Source organism: Mycteria americana, chromosome 7 (genome assembly GCF_035582795.1).
Source record: "Mycteria americana isolate JAX WOST 10 ecotype Jacksonville Zoo and Gardens chromosome 7, USCA_MyAme_1.0, whole genome shotgun sequence".
NCBI classification, from domain to species: Eukaryota; Metazoa; Chordata; class Aves; order Ciconiiformes; family Ciconiidae; genus Mycteria; species Mycteria americana.
The window spans coordinates 57,283,638-57,299,072 of record NC_134371.1 but is presented as its reverse complement, the minus strand read 5'-3'; the positions used below and the strand labels follow the sequence as shown (position 1 = coordinate 57,299,072).

The 15,435-nt window shown below is 53.3% G+C and overlaps 1 protein-coding gene across 2 annotated transcripts; it reads right to left on the bottom strand.

Annotated features, from left to right (window-relative positions):
* Positions 1 to 3,598: 3,598 nt before the first annotated feature.
* TMEM125 (transmembrane protein 125) lies at positions 3,599 to 6,882 on the bottom strand. 2 transcript variants are annotated; one of them, XR_012776611.1, is made up of 2 exons: positions 5,913 to 6,882; positions 3,599 to 3,843 (listed from the first exon to the last, which is right to left on the bottom strand). XR_012776611.1 is itself a non-coding variant. In XM_075508571.1 (1 exon), the coding sequence occupies exon 1, from the start codon at positions 6,863 to 6,865 to the stop codon at positions 6,203 to 6,205; it is 663 nt and encodes a 220-aa protein (XP_075364686.1). In that variant the 5' UTR covers positions 6,866 to 6,882; the 3' UTR covers positions 3,599 to 6,202. The 2 variants fall into 2 exon arrangements, 1 of the variants encoding a protein (XP_075364686.1); XM_075508571.1 differs by having other exon boundaries at positions 3,599 to 6,882.
* Between the last annotated feature and the right edge of the window lie 8,553 nt (positions 6,883 to 15,435).

Here is a 15,435-nt window from a genome sequence, read left to right as displayed (position 1 = left end):
TTGCAGCTCTGGATCCCCAGGACCTGGGCTGCCGGGTGAAGCAGCGGTTTCCTCGGGGGGTCAGCACGACGCAGCAGATCACAGTGACCCACAGCAACAGTAAGTTGTGCAGCTACGGGGGCGTCCGTAAGGTCTAGCTCCCTCCTGCCTTCTTTCACCCCAGAGGGGACCGCAGCCAGAGACCCTCTGCTCTGCCCCGCAGTCCCAGGGGCTCAGGCTGCCCGGCCACTGCTGGTGCAGTGGCTTGGTGGGGAGGGTGGCCTCCAGCGGTGGCTTGGTGGGAAGGGTGGCCACCACCTGGAGGTGTTTGCTGGCTTTGCATCAGAAAAGTTAGGAGATGCCACAGAGCCACACAGAACACAGACTCCACAGTGATGGGCACCAGTATCAGACCGCCATCTGGCAGTTTTCCCCACAGTGTTCATGCACCTTTGGTGGCTAGCTCTTGGTGAAGAGCATTTATATTGCTCCTAATGAAAGCAATCCATTGCTGGCTGCACGCCGCAGGCACGCATGGGGCTGGCTGCTGAGGAGCGCCGGGCCTGCCACAGGCTGACCCGCCATGCCCTGACATGCCTTTCCTGTGCCGCAGCCACCACACCGCCCTCCGGGAAGGGGGGAAGGAGCTGGCCGTACCTGGTGGGCTTCCTGGTGGCAGCAATCAGCATCTCCATCCTGATCGCGCTGGCTGCCAAGTGCAAGCTCTTCCACAAGAACTTTGCCAGCTACCGCCACCGGCCACTGCCTGAAACCAGCTCGATCAGAGGCAGCCCCATGGAGGACGGCAGTGGCTGGGACAGGGGCTCCTTAGGCCGGGGGGCCAGCAAGAGCCACCCTATGCCAGGTGCTGCTGACCTGCAAGCTGAGGATGACGACGGCTTCATCGAGGACAACTACATCCAGCCAAGCGAGCAGCTGCCGGAAGAAGAGGAGCAGGAGTCGCACCTCTCCATCTGAGCCTGCAGCCCAGCCACCAACGCTGTGGCCTCTCGCCGTCCCCGCAATCTCCATCCCCTTCCTGCCCTTTCCCGCCTGCCCTTGGCTTTTGGCTCCATGTGGCTGGGGGCAGGTGGAAAGCAGCGGAGAGGAGGGGGAGAAGGGGTGAGCTGGGAATGGGGACGGAGGCTGAAGGCAGCAGGCATGATGCCCCAGCGTGATGCCCCAGCGTGATGCCAGCGGGGCTGCACCGGCACGGGGACATTGGACCCGCTGCTGCTCTCCCAGCCCTGCTCGGATACTGAGGATGAAGGAGATGGCGCTGATCACATCTGGGCAGCCTGGTGGGGTGGAAAGAGGAGCCTGCCCTGCGGGGTCTCGGGCACTGGCCCCGCTGCCCCATGGCGGCAGACCCAGCCCTCCTCTGTCCCCCAGTGCAATGTCATTCCAGGGTGTGATTAAAGCATGATTTAACCCTGCCTCTGCCTGCGATGGTTTGTTGGGGCTCTCCCAGTGGCGGTGCTGGGAGGAGACCCCCAGCCAGGGTGTGGCTTTTTTTGCATGTGCTTTCAAGGACCATAAATACATTCCTCGTTAACTGCAGCAGTGAGAGAACAGGTCTGTGACACAGTGAGTGCTCTTGTGCAAACAAATCTGTTACCTGTTCCGGCGCAGGCAGCCCTGGTGCGTCATCACAAGGGTTTCTGTGCACGTCTCTTGGAGAGACGTGTCCCTTCTCTCTTTTCTCTCTTCCCTCTCCAGCAAGACCCGCTAGAAAGGCACTTACCTTTCCCACGTCAGCTCTGCAGACCTGAGCAAACTTGGCAGCACCAGTTGCGGCGTCAGGCAGGCACGTGCGCTGGGGCGAGACAGCCCTGTCCCCTGGCACCCATTCCAGAGTCCTGCCTGTATCTCTAACCGTGAAGTTGTACGAACATTATAATTTTTGCATTCCTGTCATCTTTGTGGTACGGTAAACAGCACATGAGACATAGGTCACTGCAAGTTGTTTCTGCTGTATCCGGCCATGCCCGCCTGGGTCATGCTGGAGTTAAAAGCAGGGAGCAGCAGCGGCGTTCACCCTTAGTAAGTGATTCACAAGGCTGGTACCATCAGGCTGGGAAGATTTCCCAGGGCACAGCCCAGTTGTTACCTTCCCTGATAGCCTGGCAATCTCTCCATCATGCTCCGGAGCATGAAGCATCATCACAGGGACAGCATTTCTTGCAGCCCTGCCACACGGCTAATTCCCCCTTCTCCTTCAAACCTCCATTTCCCTGTAAACTGCCTTTCTATTTCTCTACTCATAGAGATATTTACAGAGCACAGTGTATACCAAAGTAAATAATACATGTCAGGGAACGTAAACCAAAGGGGATGACTGGCTCCGGCATTGGATGGGTGATACAGGCCAGTGACTTAAAGCACCTTCCAGAGAGAGAACATGTTGTTTGAAACCATGAGAGGGAGGAGGAGGAAAACCTGCTGGCTTGTTTCAGTGGTCAGTCAGTTTTCTCTCTCAAATGCGGTATTTCTAAACTGAGCTTGTCCTGGCTTTAGTTTTGCAGTCGCTGCCTCTTGTTTTGCCTTCTGGGCTCACCTTAACAGCCCTTTACTACCTGTGAAAATACAATATATGCTGTAATTTTTGGAAATTTCTAACATCTTTCAGGTAAGATAGGAGACTTAAATCTGAGGGCTGGGAAAATACATTTCAGTTATCTGTTGGAGGGTATTTGTCAATAAGCTTTTTATCACATGAACTCATGCTAGATGCAGTATTTTACTTTTGGTCTCAGCAATGTCTTAAAAAAACTGCTTCCCAGGCTTATTTATCCAGGATCTCGCTCAGTCTCACCCCTCAGTGGTGGGTTGCTTGTCTACCTTGACGCTGCTGGGAGGCCCACCCGTTTATTCTTTGACGGAGCAGATGTGGCTGTTCTTCAGGTGTGCAGGGGACCCTGGTCCCGTGGCAGCCCCTCTGCCCCCTCTCCAGGCAGCTCCAGGGCAAGCGGGCAGGAGCCTGGCAGCTCGTGTGGGGGGAAACGCATCTGGCGTGCAGAGCTGGGAATACATGGGGGTCAGAGCAGGAAAGGAGGAGCCTTCTCAAGGGGGGTCCCCCCCAGGAAGCTGCAGAAGGACCGCGGTTGAGGCTGGCAGATGGGAGCAGTAGCAGGTATGCAGGCAGACTGGTTCCAGGCTCGCTGCAGGCAGCAGCTGCCACCGCGAGGCTCAAGGCTTGGCCTTACCGCAGGGCGAAACAGCTTCTCTGTAAACAAACCAGTTGGCACCGACATATCCAGGAGGCTTTGCATGTGTCCCATGAGCTCCTTTCAGGGGCACGGCAAGATCTTGGGTTCACTGAGCGGTGGTTAGGGGGACCAGCTATGTCTAGGTCCTCAAGCAGAGGGAGATGCACGTGCATCTGGAGGTGGGAGTTGTGTATCAGGAAATAAGTACATGCATTTGGGGGGCTGTGGTGGCATTGCCACACTAGCTGATGAGCCGAAACTACAGCCGCAGGAGGGACCCTGGGCTGTCATGATTTCTGCCCTGGGCTCAGCCTGAGCAGAGGCCAGCTCTGCACAGCCCTGCCACCTCCCGCTCCGCAGAGAGGCTGTCACTCAAGCATCAGCATTCAACACAGTCGACAACTTCTGCAACACTTTATTATGTATTTCCATGCACAACCCAGGAACCGAGAAGGCAACAAACCAGCACCACTGCTGCAGGAGGCGAGTCAGTGGCTGGGGCAGCACAGGCTGTCCATCTCGGCAGCCAGACACCCAAACCCCCGACCTCGGAGACAGCCTGTTCGCAGCCGTTATTTCCTCAGGTTGCTGACATGGCCAACGAGCATCCTTTTCTGGCACGATTCATGGGCACTTGGGGCACATTTTGAAGGGGCTATGGTGGGGAGAACTGACATTGATATGCAGGCAGCACAGAGCTGCAAGCTGGGCAGTCACGCATCTTCACAGAAATGCCCAGATGTGCAAAACAGCTGGTGTGCAGGCAGCTGGGGCCTGTCCACACCTGCAGGGTGGGGGAGCTGGGAGTAACCACTAAAGCACTGATGCAGGGAGAGACAGTGCAGCTTGGCATAACTGCACATGCACCGACACAGACGTGCAGAGCAGCAGCAACGGTGATGGTACGGAACGGTCCAGCTCTGGCCTGTCCCTCCCTGTGTAAGCACAGGGGTCCCTGCTGGACCTGAGGTCAAACAGCCCAGAGGGGAAGGACAGCACTTTGCGTTGCAGAGGATTTAGCAAAGAAGGATCTGAACTTAGTAACACCCTCTGAACTCTTGGGCAGACTAAGGGAAGTGATGCAGAGAGAGGAGGAAACAGTGGTTTAATAAAATCTATGGATGATATGAAAATGGCAGAAGAAAACGTGGAGATAACAGAGATCCAGAAAAGAAAAGCCAGAATTATGTTCTCATACTTTGGGAAAATAATCCAAGGCTTTGGGGGGAAGGAAAGCCCGCAGGAGCAGGGCAAGAGCGGATGAATACAGAAGTGCCCTCATGCGATCTGAGTGCATCGAGGATGGTGTGGTCTGGAGCTGCAAAGGGATGAAGTCCTCATTGTCCAGCATATACCCGGTGGGGTTCACTGATGCTGAACTCTGACACTGCCTCCAGGTGTAACATGGACAGTGATTTATGCTTTTACTGAGGGAATTGAGCTATCGTCCTCTTCCAAATAAATTTGTTACCAGACACCAAAAAAGAATAGCTCAGTCTTGTTCCATTACAGAGGGAACTTAGCAAATAATGAGCAAAAATAACAGCTGGGGCAGAGCAGCTCAAGTGAGGGGGAGACGGGAGTAGACAGGAAGATGAAGAGGAAGAGAAGGCTGTGCAGGAGCAGCTTTGCTAGGAGGTTAGGATCCGTGTCTATGGAAAGGGCAGTGAAATGGTTCGTGGGTCTACAGCGGAAATGAGAATTTTGACAGGTAAATTAGCCTCGAGTCACAGGAAAAGCTCCCAGGGGTGAGTTGTTAGTCTGCCTCTGGGAAAGGCACCTTGGTGATAGACACCTTGTAGAGATAAAACACCAAAACAGCTCCAGGTAGGGCCCAAGCAGTAGCAGAAGAACTTTTCTGCCCTGCAGCAGCTGCAGCACTTGGGAGACAGAAACGGCGCGGGAACACGCAGGGACAGGGATGAGCTGCCGCGCTCCCACAGCAGCAGAGGTGCCTCTGCCTGGGAAACTCCTGTTGGAGGGCAACAGCGCTTGCAGGGCAGCAGCCCAGCCCTTGATTTGGGCATCCCATCACCATCCCCCAGCGACTGCACCTTGCCGTTTGTGGCTCACGTGGCTGGAGCACGCTGGCGTGATAACAGAGCCCCGACACACAGTCCAGCACTGATAACCCCTCAGGGCCCTGACACCAACACCCTTTGATCACCTCTTTGATAAACCACAGAATATGGTGGGTTGCAGAAAGGTAATATTGGAACAGATCCTGGCATTACAAATGCAAATGGCATCTCATATGAGGTCCAGCCATGCCGGGGCTCTGGCACACAGAATCCCATGCAAATCCCATGCTCCCTCCCACAGACACACAGGTGCTTTCTCGGGAGCAGCCCTTGCAGCCTTACCTCCCCCTAAGTTCCCTTCGCTTGCGCTGCATGCCTGCTGGCATGCAGAATATTTCCTGCCAGTCGTCAGCTGCTACAGGATCTACTTTGCTCAGGGGTCCCGCAGCCTGGGCGGGAGGGGACGCACAACACAGGGCATCACAGCATACTCAGTGTGTGCCTACCTTCACGGGCTCAGAGGCATGAAGTGCTGGTGCCAGCTGAGACAGGGGTCCAAGCTGGCAGCTCTGCAAGGAGCACAGGATGGTTTTACACCATCTACAGTTGCGGCCTCTCCTGCCAGGAGATCACACGACACAGCCCCAGAAACTGCAGGAACCAAGCAAGTACTGGGATCCCCAGGGGTACAGGAGAGGCTCACCTTAACGCTGTGACAGGGGTCACAGCCGGGCAGGCAGCAGCTGTCGCAGGAGGCTCTGTGGAGATAAAACGCCAACCAGGCCAGCGCTGCGCTCCTAACACGCCGGGTCACAGAGCCTGTCCAGGCACCCCAAGTCCCTGCTGTGCCGTCAGCCTGGGGCAAAGCAAATGCCAGTCATCTCCGAAAGAAGCGCAAGGCACACCACATCGCTCGCCCTTCCTTGGGGAAAGGCCGGCACAAGCCCGGCTGACGAGTCGTATCCAGTGAGGTTCACGCAGGGGTGTCCTGGGTCAGATGAGGTTGGCCATGCTGGAGGTGGGAGGAAGCCGCCTGTTCGCAGCGAGGCGGCCGGAGATGGTGAAGACACGGATCTCGCCGGTCTCCAGGCTCCGAGGAGCAGCCTGGCGGCAGGAGGTGCAGAGCAGGTAGAGCAGCAGGCAGAGGAGGATGGCACTGCCAGCAGTCAGGAGGACAACCCCGCTGGTGAACATGCTGGCCAGCGGCCGTGCAGGGCTGAGCTGCATGGTCGTGGTGGAGAGGATGGTGAGCACGACCCCGCAGACCACCAGCACCAGGGCACTGAGCAGCAGCACCAGGCAGTCTGAGAAGCCCCCGCTCTTCAGGAGCTCGATCTGATCCCGGCTGCGGATGCAGTTCATGTCCTGGATTGCAGAGCTCAGCAGCTGCTTCAGCAGCACGAGCAGGGCCAGGAGGCAGAGCGTGGTGCCCACGGCCAGCCGCCACTCCCCAGACCGGCTGCTAGTGCTATACAGCAGGATGATGCCCCCAATCCCACAGGCCAGGATCAGCACCACAGCCATCCCGTAGCACAGGATGGACTTCTTGGGGTCCTGGAACCACCAGAGCTCCACGTGCTCCTCCAAGATGTTCCTCTGGATGTGGTCCGCGTCCGCAGGGGTGCGGGGGCTGCTCAGCTCTGCCAGCTCTGGCATGGTGGGTGGCTGGGTGGGGAAGGCACGGTGGGGTGGTTGCACAGATGAATCTACACCCTTACAGCAAAGTGGAGGGTCAAGGCAGCAGCGGTTGCAAAGGCAGCTGCATTTCTCAAGCAGGGATGCCTCTGTCTCATTCTTTGGATCGTGGTGGAGCTCCCTTCTGCAGCAGTGCCACCTGGAGAGCTATGGTCCGTGCGCTGGGGCTGAGCCCACCCCCCAGGCAGGGCTGCAGGACATTGTGGAGCATCCCCAGAGCAGCACCATAAGGGAACAACCAGGGCTGTGTCCTTCCTTTCCTGGGTCTTTCATCTGAAAGAGTCAAGAAGAGAAGATATCATTAAATAGAGACCCTGCTCCGCCGTACCAAACAATCCCCTGCTAAACCCTGGACCTTGGTTGCTCCAGGCTGGCCTGCAGACCTTCCCCTGCCTCCCTCACAAAAGCCCTGATCTGCGCGTTGGAGCACAGATCAGCCACGCACGTCTTCCCAGGAGACCTCCACGCACTGTGGGGGGACCTCAGCCTGCCCCAAGGGCAAGTCTCCTGCCTCCCCAGCCCCGTGTGCCCCGCTCAGAGGCTACTGGCACATCGCTGCCCGCAGGACTCTGCCTGCAGCTGGTGCTGGCAGCAGGGCAGGGAAGGAGCAGAGGCAGGTCCCTCCTGGGATAAAGCCCCATTCACAGCTCCGGCTTCACATGCTCCCTCATCAGCATCAGCCTCTTGTCACCAACTGGCTCTGCTGCCCAGAACGACAGCGGGAGGTGGGGGTCAGGACCAGGGCTTAACCCTTCCAGTCCAGTTGCTGGAAGAGCAAGAGCCGCCCTTTGCTGCATGTCCGCAGCCCTGTCCCTACCCCTGCACCACCAGCGGTCCCCCCTCCCAGGTCCCCTACAGAAACGTGATGGTTACATCGCCAGTGGTCTCAGCACTTCCCTGGAAAGAGCCCCCAAACAGCTGGGACCTGGCACGCCACAATTTTGCTCTCCTCTCTGCTCCTCCCGGTCCCTGCAGCACTTCACCACCGGAGGGGAGCAGGGGAAGGGCAGCAGTGGCTGCAGGGTGGAGGCAGGCTCCTTGGTACTGTGCTTAGCTGGGCTCCCCTTGGCACGGCACCTTGTCTCCACCCACAGCCCAGCTTCCCAGGCTCATCACCTCCCCAACATGCTGGCCCCCCCTCAATGCTTCTCTGGGTACAGTTTTACACCAAGAGTGGAAACCACTTGCATTTCTCTCACACAACCTCCTGCCCTGGCATGTGAGTGCTCCAGCTGGTCCCACAGCATCAGAGGGACCCTCCAGCACAGCTGGTACCCCAAGCAAGGAGAGGTGCTGGGGATGACGGCACAGGAGCATCTCTGAGATGAGATGCTGAGCCCTTGAGACATGGGGCAGACCCTGGAGACCCCCGAACTGCCTCCCCGGTCTCCTCCCAAACAGGACGACGTACCCATGGCCATCACGGGCACATGCACACAAACTGCTCCGAGTCCCACAGGAGCCCATGGAGGGGACAGGAACTGATGCAGATCCCCTGTGTCAGAGCTGTGTCACTTCTCCTGGGTGGGGGAACAGCCAAGCAGCACCTTGCCTGCTAGAAATGGCTCTCCAGGAGCCCGTCAGCCCATGCCAAACACACTCCAATTGTCTTTGTGCCCTGCTCTGCACAGTGCTGGGACTCTGGGCTCATTACGGACGGGTGAGGATGATTTGTGACCTCCACACATGGCAGCTCTGCACACACCAGGGATCTTTCCTCTCACAGCTCTCCCTGTCCTCAGACAGTCTCCACAGACCGCAACCCCTTATGGTTTGCTACCAGCAAACGCCTCAAAATCCCCCTCCATCAGGGACAAGCCAACGTGGGGTGGGGGAAGAGGGAGGACAATAGTGTGGGGGTGCCCGAACCAGACACCGCCTGACAGTGTCAGGCCAGGCTCCTCCTGAGTCACTCCCCGGCTGCGATGGAGCATGAGGTCACTTTGGACGTGGCTCGGGGCACGCTGCCAGCTGGCAGCACGTGTCCAGGAAGTCTCTAACCACCGCGGGTTTGCAGGCCTGGGACCCATCACACCGTGAGCTGCGCGCTGTGCTATTCCCCTGCATGGCTGCTGGTGCTTGAATTGCCTGGGCAGGGAGTGGGCTGGGACACAGAAACCCAAGCTCCAGAGGGTACACTTGCCTGGAGGCCTGTGGGAGATCTGCAGCTCCTGGCTAGAGCCGGAACAATCAGAGAGCATCCGAGAGAAAAAAAAAAAGCTGTGGTTGAGCACACTGATTTGTGCCTGCTGGGACCCACTTCGATTTTGCATGAGACCACAGATACCTCGCACTGTCCACGTGTGCCCAGGACGCAGGTCCCAAGAAGGTCAGGACATCACGGGGCACTTTCAAAGCAGAGGGGTGAGAAGACGTTGAGCCTGGAGACCTTTCCGCAGCCTACGCAAACCAGCTCGGTGCTAAGCACTACTTCCTCCTGCCTATCATTCTCCAAGCACAGAGGTGCCTTATCTCCTCCTTACCAGCGAACGGGTGAGTCTAGTAGATAGCAGGTTTGTAGATTAGATCGAGCTTTTGGACTAAGAAAACATAAAGCTTGAAGAAGTGCAAAGTCTGCGGCCTTCTGCTGCTTGACTGAAGTTGCGCACACAAGTTGTGAGTCAAACAGTAAGCAAAAAAAACACAACAGCACAAACCACAATGAGGGAAAATGTGACCAAAAATCAAGCTACAGAACTGCATTCTCATGTTACTTTTTAAAATTTAACCATTTTAATTTTTATTTGCTCAGAAGAAGGTCAGGGAGCAAGATAAAACATCTAGCTACAGAACAAAATACGATGTGACCTCTACAGGCACGTATTTCCTAGTGTTATATTAACCTCTATTAAACAAATTATTTGGAGAGGCAAAGACTTCCACTGAAGTGTACCTCCACGGTTTCTTGTGTCTGTTTGAAAATGTTCTGGGAATATCATCTTTTGCTCTATAAGCATCCACACTTGCTTGGGCTTCTCTAGACTCTGAGGGTTTGTGTCGCTAGTGACAGTATTTTTATTCTTAGAATCACAGAATAATTCAGGTGGGGTGGGACCTTGTGAAATCACGGGGTCTAACCACCTGCTTAAAGCAGAGTTAACCTCCAAGTCAGACTGAATAGCTCAGGGCCTCATCCACTCGGGTACTGGATACTGCCAAGGATGGAGGATCCACAGCCCCTCTGGGATCATTCCAGTGTTTAACCATCCTCACCATGAATACATTTTTCCTAAAATCTAACTACAGTTTCCGCTTCCTCAGCATGAGTGCATTGCCTCCCATCCTTCCCTTGCATACCTCTTAAGAAAAATCTGACTTTATATTTTAAACCAGAGCAAGCCCTATCCTGGGCTGTCACCCACCACTCCTCGGAGAAGGAATGAAACAAGATCTCACAGCAGCTTTGCTGATCTGGTTTCTTGGCATTATACAGCACATCAGTTTGCCCAGATCAGACTGAGAGAAAGGAAGGGATGTGGATCCCTGCTCTGCCATGAGGGAGAGGGACAGACTTTCCACAGCAGTTGCCCCTTCTGTAGCTCTTCTTTGGGCTACCTGGTCTCACTGGTCTGGGACAGACCATAACGGACCCTTTGGGAGCTTAAGCCAGTTAGCCCATCAGGTTAGCCAGTTTGATAACGTGTATCACAGGTCATTAATCTCTACCATTTACTTTATACTGAACCCAGTACCTTCAGCACTCCCCTCTTTGTGTGTAAGAAAAAAAAGGAGGAGAGGACCAGCCCAGTCACACAATGCTTTCTGACTGAAGGCCACATCTTAGGAAAAAATTGACAGGCTGTCCTTCCCCACTGCCGGCTGGCAGCTGGGGAGGAAGAACAGGAAAGCACTGGGAATGCAGGAAAACAAAAATGTTAATGTCTTTCCTTTTTTTTTTTCCTATTCTGACAACATTTAACTGGTAATTGAGGGTCACCATCGACTAGTTTCTGGCCACTCCTGGCTGCAGGTGTGAGAGATGTGTGCCTGCTGACCGCCTGGGAACGTTATATACATTTATTTATTTACTTATAGACTTTTTATGTCTGACAGTCTAATATCTGACAGGCGGGCCCTGGACTGTATGTTAATTAACACGTTCATTTCAGAGCCACATACAACTCAGATCTTTAAATACTCCCCACTTCCCTCCTCTCTCTGAACCCAGGGTACGCCATGAGACCTTGCTTACCCACAGCGTTCAGGAGGGGAACCAGATCAGCCTGGGGGTGGGACAGGCTCCTGCAGCACTTCCAGCCTTCAGAAGGGTTTTACGCAGCTATGTGCGCTACAGGAGCATCATGGAGACCAGGGGAGCCTGGCAACATTTGCTGTAAAATAAACAATACATAAAATGATTTGCATGAGCAATCTAGATGAGAGCCAACAGAGCCTTACAATCTCAAACAGATACAAGCCATCTCCTTCCCCTGCTTCTCCAGTCCATCACGGCTTACTCGCTTCTGGGCCAGATCTGGCCATAGCCTGTTTGGGATGGACTTGCCACTACTCTGTGTCTCATGTTACCCCTTACCCAGCCCCACAGAAACCTCCAGCCCAGAATAGGCATAAATATTTTCCCATCATTTCATGCAATTTTTCCAACTCCCTAGTAGGCTCAGAGAATGAAGGTCATATATCTTGTTTTATGCCTGAATTACTGCCAATGCACAAAGCAGAAACGCTGAATGTCATAGTGCTCAAGGCCCATCTGTGCCCTTGGGAGCAGGGTCGGTGCTGCTCTGGGACGTGTAGGAAGGTCCCCTGTCTTTTCCTGAGAACTCAAGAGTGGGGATAGAGGAACCTGCGGGGAATGGGAGAAATGGGCTTTTGTGTGGCATCTGTCCTCTCACCCAAAATCCTGGCAACAGGATCCACACTCCTTTGGCTGCTACATCAACCACCAATTCCCAATGGTCCTCCTTTCTGGGGCTGTTCAAAATCCAGGCAAACCTACGCTGTCTAATCTATATCTGGGGAGAGCCCACCCTCTCTACCTTGCCAGAGGGATAATGCTTTCCCAGAAGCGAGCAGCCCTCCCACCAGTGCTCCTGGCACCAGACATCATTCGGGAAGCCTCAGGGAAGTCCTGGGTGATGGTAGACCATCCCTTCCTTTCACCAAGCCTAGGGGCTCTGGAGATAAGGCTGGTGGAGGGCTTGTTGTAACAGGGTCAGCATGCAGCTGCTTTTTACAGAAATCTAGATAGCTTTGGCATGCTCCATTATAAAGTTTTGTGTTCCCCTTCCTCTCCACATGTGTAACAGGCATCCAGCATCCTGACCCCACGGAGCCTGTCCTGATGCACCTCTGCCGAGGGAGGCCTGGGAGTCCTGAAGGAACTAGAAAATCCTGAGCCTTATGTGCTGAGAGGGAACACGGCGCAAGGAAGAAATGATGTGGAGGCAAGAGGCAGGATCTCTTAAGAAGTATGTCTGAAGCAGCCCCCAAACCTGCCAGCAGCTACTGATGAAGTACAGTCCTTCCCACACACTCACGGGTCCCGGGGCGGAAGGCTCACTCACCTGCAGTAGACGCTGCCCACACACGACAGCCCAGCAATGTTCCCTGCTCCTGGCTGGCAGTAATGGTTTTTCCAGACTTTCCTTCTACTGGATCGAGCTACCGAGGGAGCTCGTGGGGAAAATCTCTTCCCTTCCTCTGGCAACCGCCTGCCAAGAAACAGGTGCTCCTGCCGGCTCCCCTTCCTGGTGCGGTGCGGGCACCACCGACGATAGGCTGGAAGCCCTCACCTCTCGCCCGGGCAGGTGCATTCCCCAGCAGGGTGGCGTCTCAGCAAACTGCTGCTGGCCTTGGAGAGGCTCCAGAGCCACGCCGGTGTGCAGGCGCTACCCCTCCCTCCCTCCCCGGGCAGGATCTGGCTGCGCACCCATCCTGGAAGGTGGCTCATTTCCTCCCAGGGGGAGGTGAAGGGGTGCCAGAGCCAGGGAGCAGCTCCCAGGCAGCAGGTGAGAGGAAGCCTGCAGCCAGGTTGGCAGCACTAGGGAAGATTTAACACATTCAGCAAGTATTTGGTATGATGTGGTATTAAATAAAATAGCTCCTGCACTACTGTATAGGCTAGGGCTATCTGGTTGCATCAAGACTGGATCTTTGTATGGCATTAGTCCAGGCAGGCACTTAAGTCAGGCAAGTTGCCGTTGTGCTTTTTCAAACTGCGGTGCCATCTCCACATCACCAGGCAGCCGCAGTACCCCCGCCCCTGGGAGACAGCAGCATCAGCAGAGCCCACCATGCTGCAGAAGAGCCAACTTCCTGGTAATCTAGCGGAAAGAAAAGGGTGACCATTTCGAGAGGAATTAGGGAAACAGAAAAGGACTCATTGGAGAGAGGAAGAGGAAAAAAGGGAGTAGCAGGAATGTTGAAGCCAGCAGGGGAATGGGACTCCCAGATTGAGTGCGTGCCCCCTCCTTTGTGGCTGGGCTTAATGACAGCAGAAGGCTACAGAGGGATCACTACTGTGAGTCTGAGCAGGTTGGAAATCTCCTGGGAGATGTAGGAAGAAGAGAACAGGGCTGCACAACAGCTCTTGCCTGACTAATGGAAAGGGAGGCTCAGTTACTAAGTTGCATGCTAGTTTTTTAGCAGGCTATGAGAAGGGAAGCTTAGGATATGCTAATACAATAGACACCAATTAGTGTGACAGCTTCAGGAATTTGTCCGAGTAAAATCTGACAGATCTTCTGAAACTTGTGAAATATCATTTGTCCAGTGATTGTTGTGCTAAACCTAAAACAACAAATGGGATGTGGTGGATTTCCCTATACAAACACCCTTGAACAATGAGCTTGCCCCTACCCAGAAACACCTGTCCTTTAGTTGGGCCAGTTAACAAACATGTCATCCAAGGGGAAACCTTATTCAGCTTTAAAGATAGCCATACATTCACTTCAAAAAGTGGGCTGTAACTTTACAAGAGCATGAGATGCTTACCAGCTCCTTTAGAGAGGTACCAAGAGGAGAAACAGACAATGCGGACCAAGAGAGGATGAAAGCAGAAAGTGTCTTTGCACCCTGAGAGAATTCAGAAGACCATTAGCATACAAAACCATAACCCAGTTACAACTTAATTCTGAAAACATTTCTACAGCACATGCGTGGGAGATTGACCTTGCTCTAATTTTCCCAGTATAGAAGGGGCTTGTACATCTGGAAGCAAAATTTGCTTCCAGCAGGTCTCTGATAAACCTTAGTTTATCAGAGACCTGCTGTGCCCGACTTTTAATGTTCTCCCTTACAAACAATGTTTTAGCTGCCTCTTAGCCACTAAGATCAAGTTCAAAATCCTCTTGAACCTAGTTTGCCAGCTGTCTACCTAGGCTTCATCCGACAGGCCTTGGATTGCCTTTAAAATCTTTCTAATGAGGGTGAGACACGGGCATATTTTTAAGCATATTAATCACCACTTAGAAATCATTCTTCACCTGCCTATGCTTCTTCCTCTTATTAGGACAAGGTTCTTCTTTTTTAGAAAGATTGATTCCATTTCTCTAAACCACATCTATTAAAGCAGTGGCTTCTACCACTCAATTTATTCTGACAGAGTGAGGGGAAAATTATACCACATGGGAGTCTAGCAAATTAAAATGGGTGTGTTCTGAAAATTTAAGAGGGAACTAGTTTCTAAAATATTTGCTAATTACATTAATTACATCCTTTTTCTGTACAGGAAGTATCAAGATGATTATAGGGGGGGGGGGGGGGGGGGGAAGAAAGGGTGTTAAGCTAGCACATTAACAGACCAATTCCATCATAATTTCTTCCTTTTGTTCCCATGAAACCTATGCTTCATACAGGTTACAGCTGCAAAATGAAAAAAGTAAGACTAAAGAAACTTAATTCCACGTTCATGGACAAAGCACTCAACTGAAGTCTCCCAGATCACAGGAGCTCATGGAACCATCTGTTTGCCATGGTGTTAGCCTGGAAATTAGTCTAGTATCCGCAATGGTAATATAGTTTACACGTTATCCAGCCTTGGCACCACCATCTTCTGTATAATATTATTAGGAGTATGTAGAAAGCACTCATCACTTCTCTACAATTCAGGATAGGAATGGAAACAGTAATGTACTGGCTGTTATAATACCATCTAGTTCCATGCTCAATCAGTAGCTTAAACTTCTGATGTATGTGAAGTATTCCTCAGTGAGACAGTGTGTCATGCACTGACAAGAAAGGATGAAAAATTTACTCCCCCTCCCCCCCCTTTCCCCCCCCATTATTAAAGAAATTACTCCCTGCCTTTTTCTATACAACAGTAGTTTGCAGAGTGACTTTTTAGGAGAATTTCACTGAAAAACTGAACTAAAGGGACTGCACATGTTGGAAAAAAGACAAGCAAAGATTAATCTATTAAAGTTATAGGAGAGTTATGACATAAGGTTTGGACTTTATTCCAGATTTTGGGGCCTGAAACTGGCCTGCCTTTTTGTCCTGCTGAAATGATTGTAACAGATGAGACAACACATCTCTAGATAGGATGCAGAGGCTTGAGCAAGGGCTCTAGC